Source organism: Condylura cristata, unplaced genomic scaffold (assembly GCF_000260355.1).
Source record: "Condylura cristata isolate star-nosed mole 26May11 unplaced genomic scaffold, ConCri1.0 scaffold00008, whole genome shotgun sequence".
NCBI classification, from domain to species: domain Eukaryota; kingdom Metazoa; phylum Chordata; class Mammalia; order Eulipotyphla; family Talpidae; genus Condylura; species Condylura cristata.
This window is the reverse complement of record NW_004567109.1, coordinates 58,077,481-58,100,862: the sequence shown is the minus strand read 5'-3', so window position 1 is coordinate 58,100,862 and position 23,382 is coordinate 58,077,481. Positions and strand designations below refer to the sequence as shown.

The window sequence follows — 23,382 nt, the reverse complement described above, 5'->3', positions numbered from 1 at the left end:
TAAGATCAGTCCCAGGAGTCCCAGTCAGGACCTGATTCACCCTAGTGCAAGTGAAAATGCCATGGTAAAGTGCCCATGCTCCAGGGAACCTCCCTTGGTATGGGGACGGGAGCTGAACCCCAAAGCCATGACTAAACAAGGACATCAAGTGGTCATAGGATGACTGTCCCTTGACCAGACATGGCTGTGTCCACTCTTGCCCATCCCTCTGCCAGTCCACATTTTCTACCAAGTAGAGTGATGTGTGACTCTGGTAAGCCACGTGCCCTCCCTGAATCTCTCTCCTCTGGTCTTGATTCCCTGTGCCTGGTCCCCCACCCCTGCCTCCCGCCTCCAGCTGCTCTCCCCCCAGCCTTCTCACCCTCCCTCCCCTGACCCTTTACTTCCTAGCACCTGCCCCTCCCTTACCCTCAAAATTTTAATTTTGGTGACAAGGGACTTGCTTCTCCATAACTAAAATCATAGCCTTAAATACAGTATCCTTGGAGCCACAAAGAGTGTACCTCAGTGCCCCTAAAATACACTAGGTATGATTTTAATAAAAAAAATTTAAAAATATATACCCTGGTGCCCTGCTGTGAAAATTAAAACCATCTGGAACTCAGGATTTCCAATAATTAATCTAGCTCTCCTTTGACACCATTGCTAATTAAAACATGATACCCACCCTCCCAAGGAAAAAAAGAAGAATTTACATAAAATTTAAAGATCTAACAAGAATTTAGTAATTCTAGAAACAAGGGGAGGCACATTCTTCTCTCCACCTTCCCCCATCCCTTGCAAACATTGAGAATATTAACCAACACTGTGATGGAGGTTTGCAGGCCCTTCCTGCCCTGTTCCACTGGAATTCAAACTCTCTGTAGCTCTTCCTGTTCATTTGGTCCCCAAGAATCCAGGGCCAAGCCTGATAGGAGCCCGGAACTTGTGTTCTGCATCCCCTCACGAAGCCCAGGTACCACACAGGAGGGGAGCTGTGGGGGTCAGAAGGGTCTTCAACTCGCAGGCCTTCTGAAGAAGGCAGCAGGTGGAAGGGAAGGCGAGGGCTTTGCAAAGCACAGATCTGGAATCCCCAGTTCCAACCGTATGACCTCGGACCTTCTCCACTTTGGTATGGCAATAATGGTCTCCAATCTTCTGCCATTACTGTGAAACTCAGACCAAAGGATGTTGGGAAAGGCCTGGTGCCTTTTTTTTTTTTTTTTTTTGCAGAGGCTGGGTAAGAAAACCTCAGTAACTATTGCTGAAGTTTCCTTATAATGATAAAAATATATGTATAGTTTCCCGCAAGAAGAAAATGGAATGGAAAAAATGATCTGTGTGTAGAGGTGGAGCGGTTTGCCTCCCTGAGGTGTGACTTTTGACCTGAACTTCTTCAGCATCCTCCGGGGAGCACAGACATCACACCCCAAGAAATGCTTCAGAAAATGCTTCGGTCTGGAACTTATTTCTGGCACCTTGGTTTGTGTGACCTTGAGCAAGCCACTCCCCCTCCAAGCCTCAGTTTCTTACCTGTGCGAGATTGAGGGGAGGGCCCCACCCTATTCTGATTCTTTCTGTGGTTGAGAACAGGAACAGGAGACTGTAGGAAGGGGAGTGAAACTACAAGCCTGGGGTCCAGGCAACCCCAAATGAGTCTGAGAGGGAGATGACTCTGTCGGCCTCTCCCCTGGCGCATGCTATACCCTCAAATGTCTGGTATGATGCACAATATCTGGCTCCCTGGAGGCCCCTCTGAAGTCACACACCCTCCTAGACCTTGGCTGTCTTTGTCCCCATTTCACAACTTAGGAAAGTGAGGTTCAGACAAGCAATGGGTCTGACATTGGATCTGCCTGCCTTTTCTTGCTGGGGCTCCAAGGGAGAGCCCCCAGCTATGGGATAACTTGCTCAAATCATGAGCCCCCACTACACATCATCCACAGCCAACTCTGGAGGCCCTGGCCTTTGCCTGAGCCAACAAAGGCCTAGGGCTGGGGCTGGACTGTGCCTCCACCCCAGCCAGCCTAGCCACCCCCACCCCAGCATGGGGAGGGTCTGCACCACTGCCTCGCTGCTAAAGGAGCCAGAAGTCTGTTCTCCCCCAACCGACCGCAGCAAGCCACAGAGTGACCTAGACTCCACTCAGTGTATGACATAATGAGGAGGGAGTCGGGCCAGAATTATGTAAAGTCTTTGGGGAGTAATAGCAGCAGCAGTTGAGAGAGAGAGAAAGAAACAGAGAGAGAGAGAGAGACCCCACCCTCAAGGCCAGGTCTGCCACAGCTCCTGCTTGATCCTCAGCATCACACTGCCCCCTCTCATGACCCAAGCTCCAAGATGCAGCTGTCAGGAGCTGGAAACCTCAGCTCAGCTCAGTTCCATTCTCCAGGCTTATACCAGGCCAGGCAGGAGGAGTCTGTGACATTATCTTGTTCCATTCCTCACCACCCTGGCATCCCCTCCTGTCTGTACTACTCAACAGCCTCTTGCCCCCACCAGTCTCTCCTCCACCCATCTGCCAGAAGGATATTTAAAAACATGTAGGTAATTCTGACTCTTCCCTGCTGAAGTGGATCTCCGACGCACTTAATATCAAGCCTCTTTACAAGGGAAACATGATCTGGCCCCTGCTGACCATCCCTCCCTCCCTCCTCTAATCACAGCCTGCCAGCCACCAAGTCTCTTTACTGCTCCTCTCTAACACAGTGCGCTCCTGCCCCAGGGCCTTTGCACTGGCTGTTCCCTTCAGGTCTTCCTGGAGACCACTTTGGCCAGAACTTTCCATAGTGGCTTTTAAACTCCTGGGATGCCACTCCAAGTTCACCTCCTCAGAAAGACCTTCCCTGGCCATGCTGTTCAATGTCACACCACCCTCCCCAGGCTAGTTCTACCATTCTCTGTTCCATTTCACTCAGAGCCCTTGTCCATATTGACTTATCTGTTTCCATTTTTATTGTCTGTCTCCAACCACCCAAAGGGAAGCTCCATGAGAACAAGGACTTATTTGTCTCATCACCACAGTGATACCAATACCTGGCTCACAGCAAATGACCAACAAACAAATCTTAGTAAATATATACACGGCCATGTTAGGTAGTAAGAGCAATGCTATGTAAGGGTTAAAAATGAAGATTCAAATTCAGTGAAGTGAAGAGATTTGTCCAAGGGCACAGAGCTGGAAAAAGCAGGATAGAAAAGCAGCAGTAGAATTTGAGCGCCATCTCTGATTCCATATTCAACAGCTTAACCATCCTGTTCCACACAAGGGTAACACCGCATGCTCCTAGGGTTATTCCTGGCATTCACTAGAACTCTGACTACTCACCCACCCATCCTCAGCCTCAGGGTTACTATCACATATTCTGACTTGCTGTGTGATAAAGGGCAAAACTTGCCCCTCTCTGTGCAAGGATTAAGTAGCCTTCAAGGGCTCTTTTGATTCTGACCCTTTAGGAAGTACTGGTAACTTATTTATTTATAACTTATGATGTGCTGGGCATTGTCTCATTTAATTCTTACAATAATCCCAAAAAGTTAGAACTGTTATTATTACTCCCATTTTACAGGTGAGAAAACTGAGTCTCAATGTCACAGCAATACAGTTAAAATCCAGGCAGGATTCAAACACAGGCAGGCTAACCCAAGAGGTCCTGGTCTGTCTACCCCACTCCTTACTTCTCCTCCATGCCAGTCCCTTTCCCAAGGGAGGAGAAAGGAATGGACACCAAAAGTGGACAAGGAAGTTCTTCTTTGGCCTCACTTTGGGGGCCTGAGGTTTGTGGTGGAGATGCCACGGAGTCACAGGGCCACCCCTCTTCAACTCAATTCCCAATGATTTTCCAAGCACCCTAAGGAAGATACCTTCCAGCTGCACTGAGAGATGGGGGAGCCTTAGAGCATCCAAGCCAGAGAGACAGGAGAAGGCTGCAGATGTGCTCCAGAAAAGTCTGCAGAAACAGCAGGTATTGAGTGCCTCCACTCACAAGCAAGTCCACGGGACCAGTCTCATGGTGGGATGAGGGGAGCAGCCCAGCGCCTGACCAGGGCTGGGGACCAGGAGGACACTGGGAGGTAAATAAGTTCAAAGAACAGCTCCCTTCTCCAGTCTCCATAGAGGAAAATAGAAGAGTGGAAGAGAAAGAGCTGCAAGGAAAGTTTTCACCTAAAAAAACACAAATCAAAATTTCTTTTTCCTTCCTTGTTTCTCTTAAAAAGCCTAGAACAACAACAACAATAATAAGTAGTAACAGCTAGTACATATAGGTGAGCATTTTCCACCTGGCAGGCACTGTGTTCAGTGACTCAGTAGGTCTTCACAACCACCTCATGAGATGGGAGCCACTGTGCCCATTTTCCAGGTGAAGAAACTGAGCCACTGATAGGTAAAGTTACTTACCCACCATCACACAGTCAAACCGGAATTTGAAAACAGGCAGGGTAACTTGAGAGTTAGTCTGAGACACAGAGATTTGGCCAGAGGTGTGCAGGCAGAGTGGGACAGACATCACCTATGCCAGCCAAGGCAGAGAAATGAGAAGTGATGGTAATTGATTGACTGACTGACTGGCTGGCTGGCTGACTGATTCCCTAGCAGGGCTTCCCAGGAGGTGATCCAGGGACTCCCTTTGAAGATTTTTGGTTTAAAGAGTAGGAAATGACAGGGAAAGATGCAGAGGTAGCGAGACAGCTTCAGACAGAGAGAGATGTGTGGTGCAAAGAGAGACACAGGAGACAGGACCAGAGAGGAGGAGCTGAGAAGAAAAGCTGGAGGAAGGATTTCTTTGCCCCAGGCCTCATAGTAAACCCCCAAGACAGTGGAGAAGGTACCCAGCCCCACTTGCGTCCTGTTCAGGGTGGCCACTCTGGACAGTGCTGACAGTGCCCCTGGCCACTCTCCAGGTGTCCTTGGGCAAGGAAATGTCCTTGCTACAAAGGACACTGGGAGGTTGTTCTGATCAGTTCTCTCTCCCTCCCCCCTCCCCTCTGAAGGTGGCAAGGTTGAGAAGGCGGGAGGTGGGGTGCCCCAGCAGTGGGGGCATGGGGGGAAATGGGCACCCACATGTACAAAGGTGCCCATGGTCCCTTCCCTAGCTCCCTGAGGAGTTTCACAGGCCACATGGAAAAGAAGAGGGGAAGAATCAATAGGATTGATCAGGAGCTCTGTCTAATCCCTGCTGGAGCTGCAGTGTGGCCATTTCAGAGGTGGGAGCAGGGGCGGCTAGGTGCTGCAACCTTCCTTGAGGATAGAAATCGTGGATGTGCACGAGGCTAAGAGGCAGACTGAGACATGCATTCTCCTTCCATCAGGGAAGACACATGAGGGGAATCATCCCCACCGTACCCCTCAAGCCGGGCTGGCTGGAGTGGTCCAAGAGAGGAGGAAAGAAGGAGGGAGGGTCACTGGCATGCCAAGCACCCAGTGTATGGTGACCGCCATGCGAGGGCCTGCCCTCCTGACATCCTTGGGTGCTCCAGGCACTCACTCTGTCAACAAACAGTGAGCACCTGTTTATGGCTGCTCTATGCATGGAGATAAAGCAGTGTAGAAAACAGACACACACACACACACACACACACACACACGTTTGCCTTACACTAGGAAAGACAGAATACTAAAGACATAGTGGAATGTCTAGTAGCTATCTGTGCTAGGAAGAAAAATCTGCGCAGGAGGGGACAAAAAGGGGACCTCTCTGATAAGGATAAAAATATCCCTAGAAGGGTACACACATGGGACCTCTCTCCACTGAGCGGAAGCCTGAGAGAGGCCAGAGAGCAAAAGCCTTGCACGCTCAGGCTGAGGGACAGCAAGGCAAAGGCCCAGCGGGACATGCTGGAGGGAGGGGGAGAGTCACTGGGCGCAAGGACAGAGCAGTGGAGCCCCGGATTCCTGCCATCATCAGGAGCCAGGCTACCAAGGCCGGGACAGTACCCCAAGTGGCATGAGCCTCTGAGTAGAGGACCTGCGGGCTCCTGTTTCTCCAGCTGTGTGGGCATGCACTTAGGGTACCAGATTCAGAGGCTGGGGCTGCGGCAGTCCTGCTAACCCCACCACACCGCCCCACCCAAGCCCCCTGCTCCTTATACCAACACCATCTTCCAACATGGTGATGAAATGAGGGAAATGGAGCCCATGCTGGCCAGCGGTTCAGCAAAGGCCCAGAGATGCTGTATGGGTGTGCTTTGCATGAGCCCACCGGCCAGTCCAGTTTGCTTTGCCCTGACTGTGATGCTGTATTCATTTATGTAGCAACCTTCAAAGGGGGGCTGCTTTCTTGCCCCAGAACTCATACCTGAATAAAGGCCATTGCTTTTTTTTTTTTAAAGATTTATTTATTTATGCATACAGAACTGAGGTACAGGCCAGAGGTGCAGGGGCAGTGAGAGGCTTCACCAGAGACAGAGTGGGGAGCAGAACAAGCAGACTGATGAAGTACACTGCTGAGGGGAGCAGCGGGAGGATCAGGAGAGGTCTGCCGTGCCATGTGGGTCACCTCCGGGGCTGGGGATCAAGCTCATGCTGAAGTAGCGTTAGCTTCTTAGTGCTGTGGTTTAACCCGCTGCGCCACCAGGGAGGACCCTAAAAGCCATTGCTTTTAAGGAGCTCACATTCTTAGAGGAGTCCCCCTACAGCAAGACCCCTGTAACACAAGGGGAGCCGGGTGCCCAGCAAGGCCTCCACAGATGGAATCACAGCCAACTCCATGTTGAGCTAGAGGAAGCCGCACACTCCACACCTGGCCCCACTGATGTGAAGAAACCAGAAGGAGGCCAGGGAGAGACAGAAGAGTCCCAAGTTACACAGAAAGTTAGGGGTCTAGGCTATTTTGACTTGGTCAGCCCCTAGGAATGGGTGAGGGCTCCAGCCTTGGAGCAAGCTGAGGTTGACCCCTGAGGTCAGGAATCATCAGTGAAGAAGAAACCAGAACAAGAGGGTCCAAAGACTCCCTCTTCATCTGACCTGTTGCTTAGAATCATGTGGAAGAAGCCTCTCCCATCTGCAACTAATGCGTCCAGGACCCATGAATGAGCAAGAGGCAGGGTCCCTTCTTGGAGCCCCAGGGTCAGTTCCCATGAGGGAGAGTCACCTGGGCCCACAACAAACCCTCTCACCCCTGATCTTCGTACAACAGAAATGAGTTCAGGTGTTGTTGATATTCTTGTTCTAATAATCATATAATAATGGCTATAAGATACTCTCTCATTCAATCACCCCATTTCACAGAAAAGGAAGCAGGATCAAAAGGTGAACTCCGATCTAAGGCCTCAAGCTTGGAAGTGGTAGCACCAAGCTTGAAATCCCACCAGACCCCAGGGTCTACGTGCTCAACACCTCAAAGACCACCTCCCTGGATAACACAGCCCTCTGTCCCTTCTGGATATGGGGGAATACAGGGCAGGGGGGCAAGGGGGACACTGAGGGGGAGCAGCTGGCCTACTGCAGAATATGGTGAGGTTTTCTCACTTTTTTTCTCAGATAGAGAAGCCTTTTTTCTAAATGAAAGTAGGACTATCTGATCACAAAGCTTATCTATACAGAGTTGCCTTCCCACCCACTCCCCAATGTGCTGGAGTGAATGGGGAGGAGGGGGGTTACCTCACCCAATCCGCACGCGTGGCCTCAGTCAGCCCCATAGTCTCCTTCCAAACCCAAATGCCATCACCCACAGTGCTGTTTCCCGCAGCCAGGCAGGGCTGGTGACCCACAGCCTGGGCTTAAGCGCATCCCTCGGAGGAAGGAGGATGGGGCCTCTCCATTTCACTTAGCCAGGCAGAAACTGGGCCAGTGCTGCTTCTCCCAGGAAGGACAGAGGTGACCAGCACCAAAGGAAGGAATGGAGGGAGGTGTCATCCCAGAGGGTCAGGATGACCCTCCCCCAGACCCTTCTCCCCACGAGGTATCCACTACCTAAGGCTCCAATCCCCTGGTCTGCATTCCACTGCTCCAGAGCCCAGTGCAAGGCTAAGGAAAGTGCCTCTTCTCAGAGTGCTCTCTGAGAAAGCTCTAGGGGCCAGGAGGAGTCACTTACAGGACGCTACAGCACCCCTGACATACATGCAGATTTCACCAGACCACTCACTGCTGCTAAACAGGCCGGAGCTCCTGGGAAAGGCACCCAGACAAAGGTGGTCTGTGCCTTGCTCCCGCCCTAGGGGCCTTCTGCCTGGGCAGGATATGGTATCTGAGTTCCTGAATATATTCGGGGATTACTGATTCCAGGCATTTACAGGAGATTCTGTTTATACTGAGTTTGCTGAAAACCCCCTGCACCCTAACTGCATATGATGAGTCTGTTTGTATCATTCTTTCAGCTGGAACCAGCCCTGAGAAGAGGGAGGAGGTTCTTGGGCCATTCTGGACCCCCTGGCCTGACCCCAGATTACTGGTCACCCCTCCCCCACAGGCAGAGAAGGCTCCTAAAGCAGATCCATCCCCTGGCCCTGCTCTACCACATAAATCACCCTCCCAATAATATTTGTATTGATTATCTAGATTGGGAGCCTTCATTGGCTCCATTGTCCACTTCCTCTCCCAGGGCTCACAGATGGGGTCCTTTGCCTCATCTGCGTTTCTAATGCAACATTTAAATGAAGAAGCGGCAAGGCCCAATGCTGCCCTGGTGTGGGGGGGGCGGAGGAGTCAGAACATATTCCTTGAAAGAACTGTGAAATTCTAGAGTCCCAGGGGTTAGGGGAGGAGCCAAGACGGTTGGTCCCTGGAGGGCAAAGTACATTCTCAGGGGCACCACCCAGGCGCTTGTTGGAAATGCGGGCTCAAGCCCCATCCAGACTGCCTCCGACCGGACAGCAGGGTTTTAACAAGATCTTTCTATGCTCCACATGCATCTCAGCGTTGTACGGCTGTGCTCCAACTCTTGTATCATAAAAGGAAAACGAAGGCCCAGAGGAGGCACAGGGCTTGCCTGAGGTCACACAGCAGGTGAGATCCCCTGAGTCTCCAGTTCAGGCAGAGGAAATGAGAGGGCAAGTGGCTTCTGGAGTGAGCGGCTGGGCTCCTCACTCCCTCCCAAGTGCCTGCCTCCTGTCTCAGGGTGTGGACAGATGGTTCAGACCAGAATCTGACCCCCCTGTACTCTCCCAGCCTGGAGGGGCCAGCAAGAGCTCCCGGGACTCCCCAGGAGGGCACCTCCCTCCCGCCCCGGCCAGCCAGCTGCCCCTTCCCTGGCAGCAACTGGACAGCCGATCCCAGGGAAAGCCGCCACCTGGGTTTACCCAGCACAGCCAGGAGTCCACAGAGGGGGGCCCTGAGAGAAGGAGGCCCCAGAGGAAGCCCGCAGAGGGCCTGGGAGAGGTGGAGGTGGAGAGGAGGGAGGCAGGCAGGGAGAAGGACAGACAGGGAGGGGGCAGAAACAAAGAGGGGAAGGGATGAGAACCAGGAAGGAGAGACATGGCCCTGTCTGAGAAGGAGAGGCACAGATGGAAAGAGAAGCAGCGACTGAAAACGGAAGAAGGGGACAGAGGGAGGGAGGGGAGCACACAGTAAAGAGAGATGGGGCAGGAACCAGGGGGAGGCAGCTGGCCTGGAGATGCGGAGCCCAGCGTGGCTCAGCCCTGCCCAGCCTGGCTTGGCCCAGCCCCCAGTGACTGTGCAGCTGCCACACTTGGGCCCTACCATGAGGTCAGTCCTGCCCCGGGGCTGAGGGAAAATAAATGGTGTCCAAGATAAAAGGTCCAAGAAATGATCTGTCTTGTTGTCATGTCTTGACTGCAATGGGCAGGGGCTAGCGGGTAGGGGGGCACCATCCCAGAAAAGCCTAGGCTGGCAGCCTGCAGAGCACCCGCCGACCAGGCCCCAGCCCTGTGCCGGAGCCACCCACGGCCCCAGCTCCCATCCCTCCAGGTCTGGGGTCTAGGACACCGACCTGACCACAGAAGGCTGAAGCCAGAGGGCGCATGGGCAGTATCTGCTCAGGCTCTGGCCCCAGGCCCCTCTGAGCTCTGTGCAGGGCGTGTTCTGTCTGTTCACTCACTGCTGAGCACTTTGTGGCTGGGAGCTTGGGAAGGGAAGAGAGCAGGGGTGTCTCACTCCCCCCAGGCCCCTAGTGGAGGCAGCATGAAGCAGGTGGTTTCCCAAAACATCCCAGAGGAGTGTCAGACAGTTCTAGGGTCAAGAGTAGGTCAAGAGGATGGTGGCTTAGGGTGCTGTCTCCATGCCCCACAGGTGTACAAGCTCACGGCACACACACACTCACACACATGCTTACTCACGCGCACACACACATGCCAGCTCAATTTTCATCACCAAAAAGCATAAACTAGAGGCTCCCTCCGAGTGTCTGATCCCGGGGCTGGTAAAGCAGGTCCACAGGGAGCAGCCACCTATGTCAGGACGCCCAAGCCAGCCTCGGATCCCCCATGACAAGTGCCATCTGTGGGATATTTGTCAGCCAAAGCATTTTTTTTTTCACATCTTCAGTGAGTGCTCGCCACAAGAGGCTCCGGGATGCATCAGTGCACCCCCATGTTACAGATAAGAAAACTCAAGGTCCAGAAAGGCTCAGTGCCAGGTGTTAAAGTACACAGCCAGGATGGGGCAGAGATGGGATCTCACTCAGAGGCCAGGCCGGGAGGCACGTGTGCAGGGTGTGGGGGGAGGGGCTGGCACCTACCATACTTGTCACCATCCTCGCCGCGGGCACTGATCCTGCGGCCCAGGACCTGGATGTGCTTCCCGCTGGTCCGGCTGTAGAGCTGGTACAGCCGTAGTTGTTTACGGCTCACATCGTCACGAGCCCGCGTCTGGTTCTCCACGTGGATGCGGAAGTCCACGTTCTCCTCGGCCACCAGCACCTGGGCAGGGAAAGGGTCTCCGTAAGTCACCCTGGAAGTTGTGGGTCCCCTGCCGACAGCAGCCACGGTCTCCACAAGAGCCGGGCCTCAGCACACGCTCACAATTGCTCTGCTACCACCGCCAGCACACAGGAGAGGCAACTTAGGCTGACCAGTGAGGCGAGTCACCCAAAGTGGCCTCACCAGGAAGTGGCAAAGCAAAGAATCAGGCCCAGATCTGTTTGACAACAAAGCTTGCCAGCTCCATCGCAACCCCCAGTGGGAGCAAGAAGTGTAGAGGGAGAGCGGTTCTACCTCCTTCTCGGTCAAACAGTAGAGCGGACTCCATCCAGGCACCAGGATGAAGAGCCCTAACCCGCATGGAGATGGAAGCGGGACAGGGCATACAGCTGCTGCTGGCGTCCCAGTGGGGAGGGACAGAGCGCTGCAGGGCTCGTCCTGGGAACAAATGGGCCAGAGTGCACTGTCCCTTCTCCCCAGAGCTAATGCTGGGGCTCCTCTCTGTGCCCCAAGGCTCTTCCTGCTCCTTCACACTCCCAAGCATTTGCCCTCATTCTGGGTCCTTTGTGGAGAAGCCTTCACTTTGTCTCTCCCACTGAAACCCCCTGCACCCCTACATGTTAGCTGTCTGACCACACCCTCCAGCTGTCTGACCACACCCTGCCTCTGGCTGTATGGACAAGAGCTCTCCAATCTCCCTGAAAACAGCCTCTCACCAGGACAAGCCTCTCACCAGTCTACTCTTGCCCCTGCCAATCTCTCGTCCAAGCCCAATGAGCTCATGGCGTCCTCCCCTCCACACCCTCCAGGACTTCCCATCGCACTTAGATCAAGGTGTCCTCATGGCCTCAAATCCCGCAAGATGAGGGCCGCTTTGCCTCCGTCGGCCCCTACCACGCAGCTCCCACCGGTTGCATGGGCTGACCGTTGCCAACACAGAACACACACACCCCCCAGGGCCTCTGCACTTGATTGCCATCGGCGTCCACAGTCTTCCCCAGATTTGAATATTCTGACTCCTCTACTCCAGTTGGGTCTCCACCCAGATGACACAGCCAGAGACTGTGTGCCCTCCTTCACAGCTTTCTGAGGCAGCCCCCACCTCGGACTTCTCCATTGCTCCATCATCCCTCATTTTCCTCTCTAGCACTTCTCAACCTGATGGAACATCCATTTATCTGGTTTTTGTTCATCACACACACACACAGTAAAATCGGGGTACCATGCAGGCTGGCGCCTTCTTTCTTGCTGCCATAGCCCAGCATGTAGCACAGTAGAAATGCAAACATGATGAATGAAGGAAGGAACACTGAAAAGACCCGAAGTCTTGTCATTACATTTAGCATTAAGTTAGGCTTTTCTATGCCCTGCTAATTGTATGGCTGGGCCACCCCATCTTTATCACAGAGCTAGGCAGTTCTGGAAGCCCTGAGTTTGTTCTGTGTGCACTCGAGCTCTGACATGAATATGCTTCCCACGTTGCTACACCCCATGCTCAGCGCAGGATCTCTGTCCCCTCGCTGACCTGCACAAGTCCTCACTCCCCAGCCCCTCAGCCGGACTGCATTATTTAATCTTCACTCTCATGCTCAGCACATAAGCATCGGCCCACATTACAGATGCAGAGGCTGACACTCCAAAGTTGAACTGGCAGGTCACAGAGACAAAGCCAGTGAGTTCTAGGCAGCTGCCACACTCTGCTCCCAGCCCACCCCACCCCGCTGGTTTCCACCTGCGACTTCCAATCCCAGCTCATGCCACTTCCTCACTAAGAACCTAGGCAAGTTACCAACTGCTGTGCCTCAGTTTCCTCACCTAGAAAGTGAGAATAATGCTGAGAGTAGCCACCTTATGAGCTGCTGTGATGATTAACCATAGAAAGTCTTAGCACAGTGTCTGGTCGGGGTAAACATTCAGTATGGGTAATTACCAAGAGAATAACTGGGGCCTTTAAAGAGTTTCTCAGGGAGACCCGCAAACCAGACAGGACACAGGTGAACCATACTGCCACAAGGCCCAGGCCCCCCCCACACGTCTCTCCCCACCCCCCAACCCCGAGACTTGCCGCACAGCAGTATAGAGTAGTCTGAGATGTTACTGCTTTTGGTACTCTCCACACCCCAGCAAAGCATGAATACTTAGCACTCCCATTTAATGATGTAGAAACTGAGGCTCAGATAAGTCAAGTCCGCTTCCATTCCTCTCAATGCAGGACACATCACCAGTCCCACCCAAGATCTGAAACGTGGGACCCACCTCTTCACACCTAGAAGATCCAGGGTTCTCTGAGGCCCATATCTGGTGAGCATTTGTCCTAAAGACCCCCTCCACGGAGGGTCACCCACCTTTCTGGAATGACTTCCTGAAGCCTCCTGGCCCTGGCACCTCCCCCAAGGGCGGGCCTCCAGCTCCCCTCTGTCCTCCAACTCTCCTCCTGCTCACAGGAGACCTTATCGACCTGAGGTCAAACCAATCTCCTCACCCCAGGTCCCCAAAGGAGGCTGCCTTGCCCCAGAAGCCAGCCTCCCATTAACGATTTTCTCCCTGGTCCACTGGACAGAGGAGGCGTGGGTGACCCAGGGTCAGCAGGGGCTATCTGGTGGCCCTTCCCTGGGACGCAGGGGGAACAATCCATCTTGCCAGACTTCTACCACCTCCGCCACTCTCTGGCCAGATCCATCCCAAGGGATGTAAGGGGGTGACCTCTGACAGGAAAACAGAGTCTGTCCCTCTGAAAAGGCAGGGAGATCCCCAGACTTCCTGGGCAAGACCTCTGGCAGGCTCTAGGCCTTTGCACGAGCTGTGTGCTCTGCCCAGGGCCCCCTGCCTCCTCTGCCAGCTGACACCTGCTTCAGGTTCCACCCCAGAAGCCTTCCCTGGCCCCCTCGCCAGGCTGAGTTAGGGCCCCCAGACACAACTTACTATCCCCAGCGTTCAGCTTAGCTGGTTCATCCCCAGATCTGCAACACTGCCCCCCAAAAGCACCCTGCAATGTGTGCTAAGTGACAGTGGCTAGAATGAGGGAAACCAGGCAGCAGAAATCAGGCCCACCACTTATAGTCAGGCAAGCAGAGTGCCCAGTGAAGGGATGGCAGGAAGTCTCCTAAAGCTCTTCACTGCTCAGCCTGCCTCTGTGCCAGGCCCTTGCCAAGAAGCCCTGCAGGAGCACATGCAGGTAGACACCAGCGGGAGCCCATTTCACAGATGGGACCTCGGAGGCTCTGCCTCCCCACGGGAACATTCTCCCCTCCTCCTTTCCTGCCAGCTGGTGGCCAGTCACTTGGCTTCGTGGCTAAGAAGGGGCCATCTACTAAGCCTCCCCGAAAAGTCAAAGCTGCTCTCTGCCTGCCTTGCACCCACCCACATACCACCACGGGTATTGAAAGGCTGCGGTGTGGGAAAAAAAATGACAGTGAGCAGGCCTGGCACAGAAACCATAGCTCCTTGTACAGGGTGAAGCTGCCTTTGTCACTGCCTTCTCCTATCCTATGTTTATGGGTGATCTTTTGGGTGGCTTTTCCCATAGAAGGGGTGATCTACAGTGGAGTCCCCAAGCAACCAACCTATAATCCCAATTGCCCTGAGGACTATGGGGGACAACTTAACCCACCCCACCCCCAATCCGGGAACTGTATAATGACAGGTCATCTCTCCCCCAAACTTCCCCAATCACCACCACCACAGGTTCTCAGTGGCCAGAGCCCAAGGTCTGCTGCCTGCCTCTCATCCCCCCAACATAGAAGGAGGAGCCCTTTCTCTGCTCTGGAATCTGCCAGAGTCCCCACTGGCCACAGGGACAGTGTCCCAGCCAATCTGGCCCCCACCTACCTTCCGAGCCTCTTCCCTTAAGCACATTGCTAGAAAATGCCATGGGGTGAAAGAGGTGGGGGTGAGTCAATACCAGCTCCCAGACATCAACCCAGGACCACTGGGAACAACCAATGGTCCCCGGGATACTCTCTGGCTGAAGGCCAGCCTGTCACCCGGCCATGGCTCTAAAGGCCTATCAGGAGGGCTTCTTTCCCTGCGGTCACACTCCCATCTCCCACAGACACCTGCCCCAATACACAGGACACACACACACAGCAGAGATGCCCACCTGCACACACCTGAGGTCACTGACTGACTTCAAGTCTCACCTGCCTCACCCAAATCAACAGCTGATTTCTTTGTCCCTCATTTTTTCATCAGCAGAACAGGGAAAATTCATCAAGGAAAAAAAGATGACGTTAATAACAACAGCTGTGGCTACTCTTCTTGTTGTTTTTTCTTTTCTTTTTTTTCTGTTTTGTTTTCTAACTAACCACTACTCATTGAGCGAAGAACCACTTTGGGTAAATAATTACCCCAGGTAACCCCCAGAACAGTTCTAGGAGTTGGATGATCACCATCCCCATTTTACAGATGAGGAAACTGAGGTTCAGAGAGGTGATGTGTCCAAAATCACAGATTTGGTGAGAAAAGAAATCAAGATTCAAAGTCCTACTCCCTTCCCCCCCTCCCCCATGCCTCCTCCATCCCCCTGCTCCTCCTCCCCCTTCCCCCCTATTCAGGACAGCAATTGGTTCTGGCCACCAGCCATGCTGAGGCAGGGATGGGGGGCCAGGGATTAAACATGAAAGGGCTCAAGGCCTGGAGCTCACTCCCCCCACCCAAGAGAGGAGGATGGGGTCAGACTGCCCCCTCCCGCCAGGTCCCCATCCTTGAGGCCTCATACAATCTGTGCCCCTGTCTCCAGGCAGCCTGCCCAGAAAGGGAGGGTCGCGCCAGTCCCAGGAGGGGCAGCCCACAGACTTCCGGCCACATTCCACCACCGCCTGCCTCCTCCTCCAGCAGCATCGCAGGCCCAGGCGTGCCAAGGGCTTTCAGACTCCTCCAAATTCTGGATTCAAACCTGAGACTTGCACCCCCCTCCTGGAGTGGTCCCTGGTAAATTGGAGAGTGGTCCCCTCTCTCCACCCCAAAACACAGCTCCCCAACTCTTCCTCGAGAGCGGGCCTGGACTCAGGCCCGGGGGGCACTGCCAGCCAAGGTGCTCCATGGATTATAATCATCTTTGAGAGCAAAACGCACGTTGGCTCCACTGACTGGGCACTTGCTCTGAGTCAGGGTCCCAACTAAGCACTTTCCAGACTCCTTCCTCCTTGCAAGACCTGGGCAGGTCAGAACCATTAACAGACCCATGACAAGGAGAGACACACAGAGGCCAAGGGACTGGCTCTAGTTGTACAGTGGCACAGCCAAGCTCCAAACCCTTCTCTGGCTCCAGAGTCCATGAATTTTCCCCAGCTGGCACCCGTGGACAGAAAGGGGTGGAGGAAGGTCTGGCCACCCCCCTGACCCTGCGCTTGGCTCAGACTGCTGCCCCCACCCACCCCTCAGCTCCAGACTTCTTACTCTCTCCCATCACACACCCCACACCCAACTCAGCCAGGAGGGAGTGATGCAGGCTCAGCCAACCCCCCACCTGTCCATTACACTCCAGGGCATAATATTGGTATATGTATCGACTGGCGAGACCCAGCCATCAGCACGGAAGGGGGCTTTGCCACCCACAGTAGGTAACGGGGATCTTCTTCTCCCCACGCATCGGCCTTCATACAGATGGTCAGCGTGGGTACCGCTGACAGCCAACCCTTCAGCCAGCTTGGCGGAGGGAGCAGGACCCCTAAAGACACAAGCTCCTTTCTCTCCTTCCCCCACCCCCTCATCCCAACAATGCCTGCCTCAATTCCCTCTCCCTTAAAGCCCCTGGGTGGGGAGAGTGGTCTTGCATGTCTAAAAATCTTTTATTCTGGCATACATCCACCATGGCCTTTGACATCACCCCATTCCTGAAGTCTTTGTTTCAGTCACCCCAACTGGCTTGAAGTCCCCTGAGCATGTGAGTGAGCCTGTGTACTCACACACAATGGTTCACAGCATCTTTGCTGGCTTGCTTCTATTTCAACATCATTTTCCTAGCCAGATCCACTTGCTTCAGGGCCTGGTTGAGGGCCTGTCCTTAGAGAGCCCACTGAATCCTTGAGTTCTGTCCTCTACATAGACCCCTCTGATTTCAATAAAGTTCCTGAGGGCTGGGACAAGTCTTGAGTCCCTTATAGCCCAGCACAGGACGGGGGAGGGGGCTCTCAATCCAGATGCCCAACACCCAGAGAAGCTCCTCACTGGCCCCACATTCATCTTGCACGCCAGATCTTTGCCAGCTACTGTAGGGCCCGAGGGATGGGTCCAGCCTCCCTTGACTTCCAGGAATTATGAGCTGGTGGACAAGCCTGCCTCAGGACACGCCAGAGTCAAATGTGTAACTGCGGCTCACATTTACTTAACACTCATAATGAGCTGGGCGCCTTGCCAAGTGTTTTCCCCAGGAGGCCACAATTCGCCCTTACAGCAGCCCCAAGAGGATGGTTCTAGCTCGATGCCCATATAAAAAATGAGCCACAGAGAGGCCAAGCAATACACTCATGGCTACCAAGTGGCAAGGTGGGGCTGGGTCTAGATCCCAAACTCCTATGCATCCCTGTGAACCCCAGCAGGAAAGACGCTGGGTCTTAGGACAGTGATAAAGTGCTAAGGAGTTAAAGATACAGTGGGATTGGGATGGAGGTGGGGCAGGGTGCTAAATAAAACTGCCCAAAGAGTCAGTCATCTCTTCCCAGGGAACATGAGGAAAATACTGAAGACTTGGAGGCCTTCTTCATGGTCCCAAAACCCAGTCAGCCATGCAAAAGCCAGCCATGCAGTACGCATCGTCAAGATGTTTGTTGATTGTTGATGAAAAGATGCATCATAAATGGGCACCTACAGCATACTAAGTCCAAGACATGGCTTCAATTACTCAGAGGCCAAGGAAGTGCATGATTTTCCCTATTCCCACATGGCGAGGAGACAGAGACTCAGGATCTTGCCCAAGACCTCAGCCTATGAGTGGTGCAATAGGATTAAATCCAGACCTAAGTCCAAAGTCTGAGCTTCCAAGTCAGACTGGAGGAGACAGTACCGACGCGGGAGGCATGTCCTTCAGCAATCTGTGGCTGGGTTTGTACCTAACACATGCACAGCACGTAACTGATGAAGCAGTCACTATCGAGCATGTGTGTTAGCCACAGAGCGAGCTATTCCATGCATTATCTCATTTGGTATTTATGGTAACCTGTAACAAACAGGGCCCTCATCTTTTTACAGAGGGGAAACACTGAGGTACACAGGGGTATAAATTAAGAATTTGCTGAAAGCTGCAAAGCAGTGCAGACACCTAGGTCTTTCTGGTGCCAAAGTTCATGTACTTGAGCACCCGGAAGCCACCTAGCTCCCCTCACCAACACCTAAATGGGTAAACTGAGGCACAGAGAGGGCAGTCATACAAGGAGGAGGTAAGAGAAGCAGGGCTGGAACCAGTGATCTTGAGAGTATCTCTGCTCACACCACAAGGGTTTCACTAGGCTCCACTCTTAGCATGCCAGCATTTTAAGTAGATGAGACATTCAGAAAGAACAAGGATACCCAAACACCCTCCAACCCCTACCAGCAAGCCTGACTAAACCCACAAGCGCCCGCTCCCCCACTGGTATTCCTGAACAAATCCCTATACTCAGCCCAAAGGGCTGGCAACAGGCTTAGTGGCAGTCCCTAGCCCTGGCCAGACTGGCAGGATTTTTGCAAGTTGGGGGCAGACCCAGGAAAAAGCAGAAAGGTTCATCAGCTAGATAAGGGAAGCCCCTCAGGATGCCAGCACAGGAGCAGCTTGGTCTTGAAGCAAGAGTTCAGAAAGAAAGCACTGGGCTCCCTGGGCACTCCCCTGCCTCACCTTTAGGAAGTAAGACTCATTAATTGATTTTTTTTTTAATTTCCCACTTTATAGATGCAAAAGCTGAGACCCAGAGAATGTAAGTAAATTGCCTGATGCCACACAGCAAAGACAAGCCTGAGGCAAAACAGGCAGGCAGACTGCAGAGACCTCAGGCTGCTTTTCTATAAGCCTGGGTCCCAGAGCCCACACCCCACACTTGAATCCCTCTGCCTGCTCCTGTTGCGCAACCAGAGGCGGCTTCTCCAGATTGCCTGTGGTGCTTAGCCTGGACACGTGAGAAAATACCTGTCACCTTATGAGCCTGTGATACCTGGCAGCATCTAAGTGTCCTTATTACCCTGATGGAGCTGCACGCCGATTCTCTCAGCCCCCATTTTTTTGCAGGACAGTGAGGTTCAGAGTTCTCCTCCCTGTGCTCCTCCATCTGCCTTTGGCTGCCCCGTGACGACAGAGATGCCCTGGACAGGACCAAAGCAGGGTTATGGCCCTGACACAGCTGCCTCAGCCTCCTAGGTCTCAGAGCTGGGTGACACTCTGGGGCAGCAGGAACGCTGGTATGGCGCCTCCTCCCCATCCACGCCGGGAAAGAAGCTGGGAGGGAAATGCTGAATCCTCTGGAGCTCACCTCTCCCCCCAACAAAACACCCACCTCTGACTCTGGGATCATTTGAGAGTAGAACATTCCAGAAAGATCAGGCAGGGTCTGCAGACTATCAGTGTGATGTCCTCAACAGCCCTCCCAGATTCTTATCATCCACCATGGGGATCGTACAGTGGGATCATACAGTGTCCCTAGTGACAACCCACTAGGGTCCTTCACGAACGTGCCTCTTGGGAATCCATTTCCCTATCAGTTCCCTTCCTGACTAATTTCAGTATTCTTTCTGAAAAGCCTGCCTGAGGTGGTAGCAAGAATACAGAACTTTGAATCCAGACTCCCCTGGCCTTGCAAGAAGCAAGAACAGCAAAAAGTAGGCTGCCAGTCACTACTTGTTGTATGAATACCCGACCAGAGAGCAAATGGACAGACAGATGGATTAAACTACTTTGAGAAATTAAAAGCACTAAGCAATAGGACAGTTTCCCATCATCCTCATGTCCCAGACTCTGTCTCAAGCTTCCCCACGCTCACCAGCTTGATGAAAGGGTCTGAACCTCATGGAGGAGGTCAGGTGTGGGGGTTGGTCAGGCCCAAGGGGGCGTGGAAGGAACTTCCGAACTTGAACACATGCCAGCGGAGAGAGAGGAAGTGGCCCGCTGCGGGAGGGATGAGGGGCCAGTGGCAGCCCCCTGTGCTGGCCCGCCTCATGCCTGGCCTGTCTGGGGAAGGACAGGACCTAGCCGAGCCTGGCGGCAGGAACAATGTCACGAAGGTGCCGGCCGAGCTGCGTGAAAGGCCCAGCCCGGTGTCATTGTCAGCGCTCAGCCAAGTGCAGAAAAGCAATTTACTGGTCACGCCGCCTGCTCCCCTTGGAAATTTTATAAATTCTTCCGATTTGAGCTATCCACAGAGTCCCAAGTCATGTGGAGAAGGGATTTTATTAAATTCCCAGCTTCCCACTTCCCTGGGTGGCCGGAGGGGGCTCACCACATGGAGGGAGGGGGAGGGCAGTGTCTGGCATTGAATGTGCTCAAGAAAATGTGGCTGGGGATTGGGGAGAGACCATTCTGGGTCCCGTGGCTGATAGATGGGAAGAGGGGAGGAACCCACAAGCACCACAGCTAAGACTGGACCTGTCCTTAAAAACACAGAGGTCGGGGGGAAGAACACAGGTGTAGGCCCTCCCTGATAGTGCAATGGGTTAGGACACAGCACTGCAAGCTGGCAGCAGCCACTTTAATGCGAGTTCCACCCCCACCCTGGAGGTGATCCACATGGCGCAGCAGACCTCTCCTGACCCGCCCCCTGCTCCCCTCAGCAGTGTACTTTGTCGATCTGCCTGTTCTGCTCTCCACTCTTGTCTCTGGTGAATCCTCTCACTGCCCATGAGTCTCTGACCTGTACCCCAGTTCTGTATGAATAAATAAATAAATCTTAAAAAAAAAAGTATAGGTGTATCCATTCCCTAACAGCACACAAGGAAGATAAGATGCCCTAGGCCTCGGTGCCAGGTTGCAAAGCCCTCCATCCTTCCCACTGTTCGGGAGGCCTGTCCTGGCCCCTGTGCACCAAGGGAGACCTCAATATTTACCACCTTCTAAGTATGTCTTGCCCAGAAAGACCACCCTCTTCTCAGGGAAGCCAACATCAGACTCCTGGTGACTAACATGCAGGAGGACTGTGAGCCTTCCAAACTTGCAGGTAGCCCTTACAGTAGTGTTCATCTCCTAGGAATCACAAACTTGAGGACTCTTTTCCAAACACAAGGCATCATTTTTCATGCAATGTTTCCTCCCCCGTAAACCTGTCCTGAGATTATATAAGGGTGTGTGACCCATCGGTTAAAAGACGATGATCCTCTGGTGGTTTGGATGCGGAAAAGCCTGCAAAGGATGAGGCAGGAGATCTGGGAGGGGAGTCTCCTTCACCTTCTTGAAGGCCTAACCCTGAGAGACCTATCCCAGAGAGGCCGCTCAAGCTTTCTCCCGAGAAGCTAGTGGAGATGGAGGTGGAGGTGGAATACAGAACCAAGGTTCCCTCCCTCAGACTCCTCCAGAGAACATAAAGACTGCACAGCAGTCCCCCTCCCCTGGCCCCACTTCAAGTGCCCAGAGGCAGCAGGCAGCGAAAGGCAATGACAGTAAGGTCCACAGCCACCTCTCTACCCTTAGGCCCAGCTCATCAGCCTGGACCCCAGGAAGAGAGCTCTCACCCAGGTCAAACAAGCAGACCCCCTGGAGTGACCTCAGGGCCTGCCCTCTGCTTGGGACCTCAGCTGCAAACCAGGCAGGCCCAGCCTGGCACTGGCCTCTCTCTGTGACACCAGTGATTCCCCAGCCCCCCCAAACCCTGCCCCATCACCACGCAGGGTCACATCTGCTTTGGCAAACAGCCAGTCTTGACTTACTGACTCCAGTTGTATTGATTCAAGGAGTCACTGGGGACCCCAGCCTGGACAACAGGAGGAAAGAACCCATGCGTCCGACCGTCCAGTCAGGCAGCCATCCTTCCTGCCCCAACCAGCTGCCCCTTCCCCCACTCCATGACCATCCTGGTGTAAAACCCTCTCCCAGAAGTGGTATGGGACACAGCAGACACACTGCCACCACCAAACACTGCAAATCTACTGGGCTTTAACACACACCACACTCCTTGGGCCAGAAAACTGGGGAAACCACCATTTTCCCTGCTCAAGGCTCTCTCTCTGGGCATGTCCAGAATCTGGAAGGCTAAGGCCTAAGCATCCTCTGTCACCCCCTAAGGACACCTGTCTTCAACCCACAGGGGAAAAGGGTAGATAATCTCTTTTGGCCCCAGCTGAGTTTCTCCTAGGTCCCCTCCCTCCCTGGTCTAGGTTGGAGGGGGGTGGGGGCATAGGACAGTTGGCACTTCCTGGTCCCTTTCCTCCCCCACCCCACACCCATGCTAAAGCAGCCCTGGTCTGGTTCTAATCGGGCTGAAGTCTGAAGTCGGCTCCCTCTTTCCCTCTTCGTTTTCCCTCCACCCCTCCTTTTTCCTTCATTTCCATGGCTTTGGAAGCCAGAGCGTTCCAACTGTCTGCGTGCCAAGACCTTCCCGAGTCTGAAAGCTGCTGAAGTAACAGATCAGATTTTAGCAAGTGCTTTCCAGGCTGAGAGCCAAGCCCTCTTCTGATTCACCGAGAGCTAGCAAGCAGGGAGCTAGGCGGGGAACCAGCTGAGCGCTGCACCACCTTGGGGCAAGAGTGTGCGCAGCGCAGCGGGCCAGGAGAAAAGGCCCCTGGGTCTAGCCATCCCTCTCTACTCCCTCTCATCCCAGTCTCCCCTAGTTCTCTCTCTCCCTCTCTCTCTCTCCCTCTCTTTCTCTCTCTCTCTCTCACTCTCTCCTTCTCTCTCTCTCTCTCCTGCAAACGCCTTTGAAACCACAGAGTAATTTACAACTGAAGCTTTCTCCCTGGACTCGAAATCCACTGGGCTGAAAAGAGCCTTTTTGTTTGAAAGAGCGGACGGAGAGATTCGGGGACGGTCGGCAGAGGAAAAACCCCTGGGTCCCAACTCCTCGCCGACTAAGGTCAGGGGGCTTGCAGCCGGGCACACTGTAACGGCTGAGCTCGCCAGCTCCAGAGCTCTCCCCCCACTTAAGGCCGAGAGGAGCCGCGCCAGCCTGAACCCCGCAGCGGAGCCCCTTGCCCTTAGTCTGCCTACACCGGCTCAGGGCGGGCGCGCGAAGCCGCCCTTCCGCGCCCTGGGAACAGGTGCACTGGGCTCGGCGCCCAGGAGGGGTGGGGCACAGGGAGGGGGCGCGGCCCGGGGGAGGGGGTCGCAGGGTACCCAGAGAATGGGGGGCGGGGGCGGGTCAGAACCAGGCGACCACGTACCTGTACCTGGAAGCACAGCAGCAGGAAGTGTAAACACCTGCGGGAGAGAGATGGAGAGGCAGTCAGTAGGACTTGAGGAAGGGGGACGCGCAGACACACAGACAAATACGCAGTCGGAAAGTCAGACGAAGCGCGGCGCGGGCAGACAGAGCCCCCGGCACGCGGACAGACGGCCAGACAGGGTGGGCAGCCCCGCGCGCGGGCGCTTACAGGCAAGTGCAGGCGGAGGGCGCTGAATACATCGCTGGGCGGGGGGGCAGGCGGCGGCTCCTAGCCCAGCCTGCACATGTCCGCTCCGCGCGGCCGGGACCGGGCGCC

At 54.0% G+C, this 23,382-nt stretch overlaps 1 protein-coding gene across 1 annotated transcript in view; it reads right to left on the bottom strand.

Moving 5' to 3' along the window:
• Positions 1-23,376, bottom strand: part of FGF18 (fibroblast growth factor 18) — a 31,835-nt gene extending 8,459 nt beyond the window's left edge. The window contains exons 1-3 of the mRNA XM_004679213.1: positions 23,275-23,376; positions 23,065-23,101; positions 10,614-10,794 (exon numbers count right to left, since the gene is read on the bottom strand). Coding sequence (XP_004679270.1) covers positions 10,614-10,794; positions 23,065-23,101; positions 23,275-23,306 — 250 coding nt within the window. The 5' untranslated portion in view covers positions 23,307-23,376. The remainder of the gene's footprint in view (positions 1-10,613; positions 10,795-23,064; positions 23,102-23,274) is intronic.
• Between the last annotated feature and the right edge of the window lie 6 nt (positions 23,377-23,382).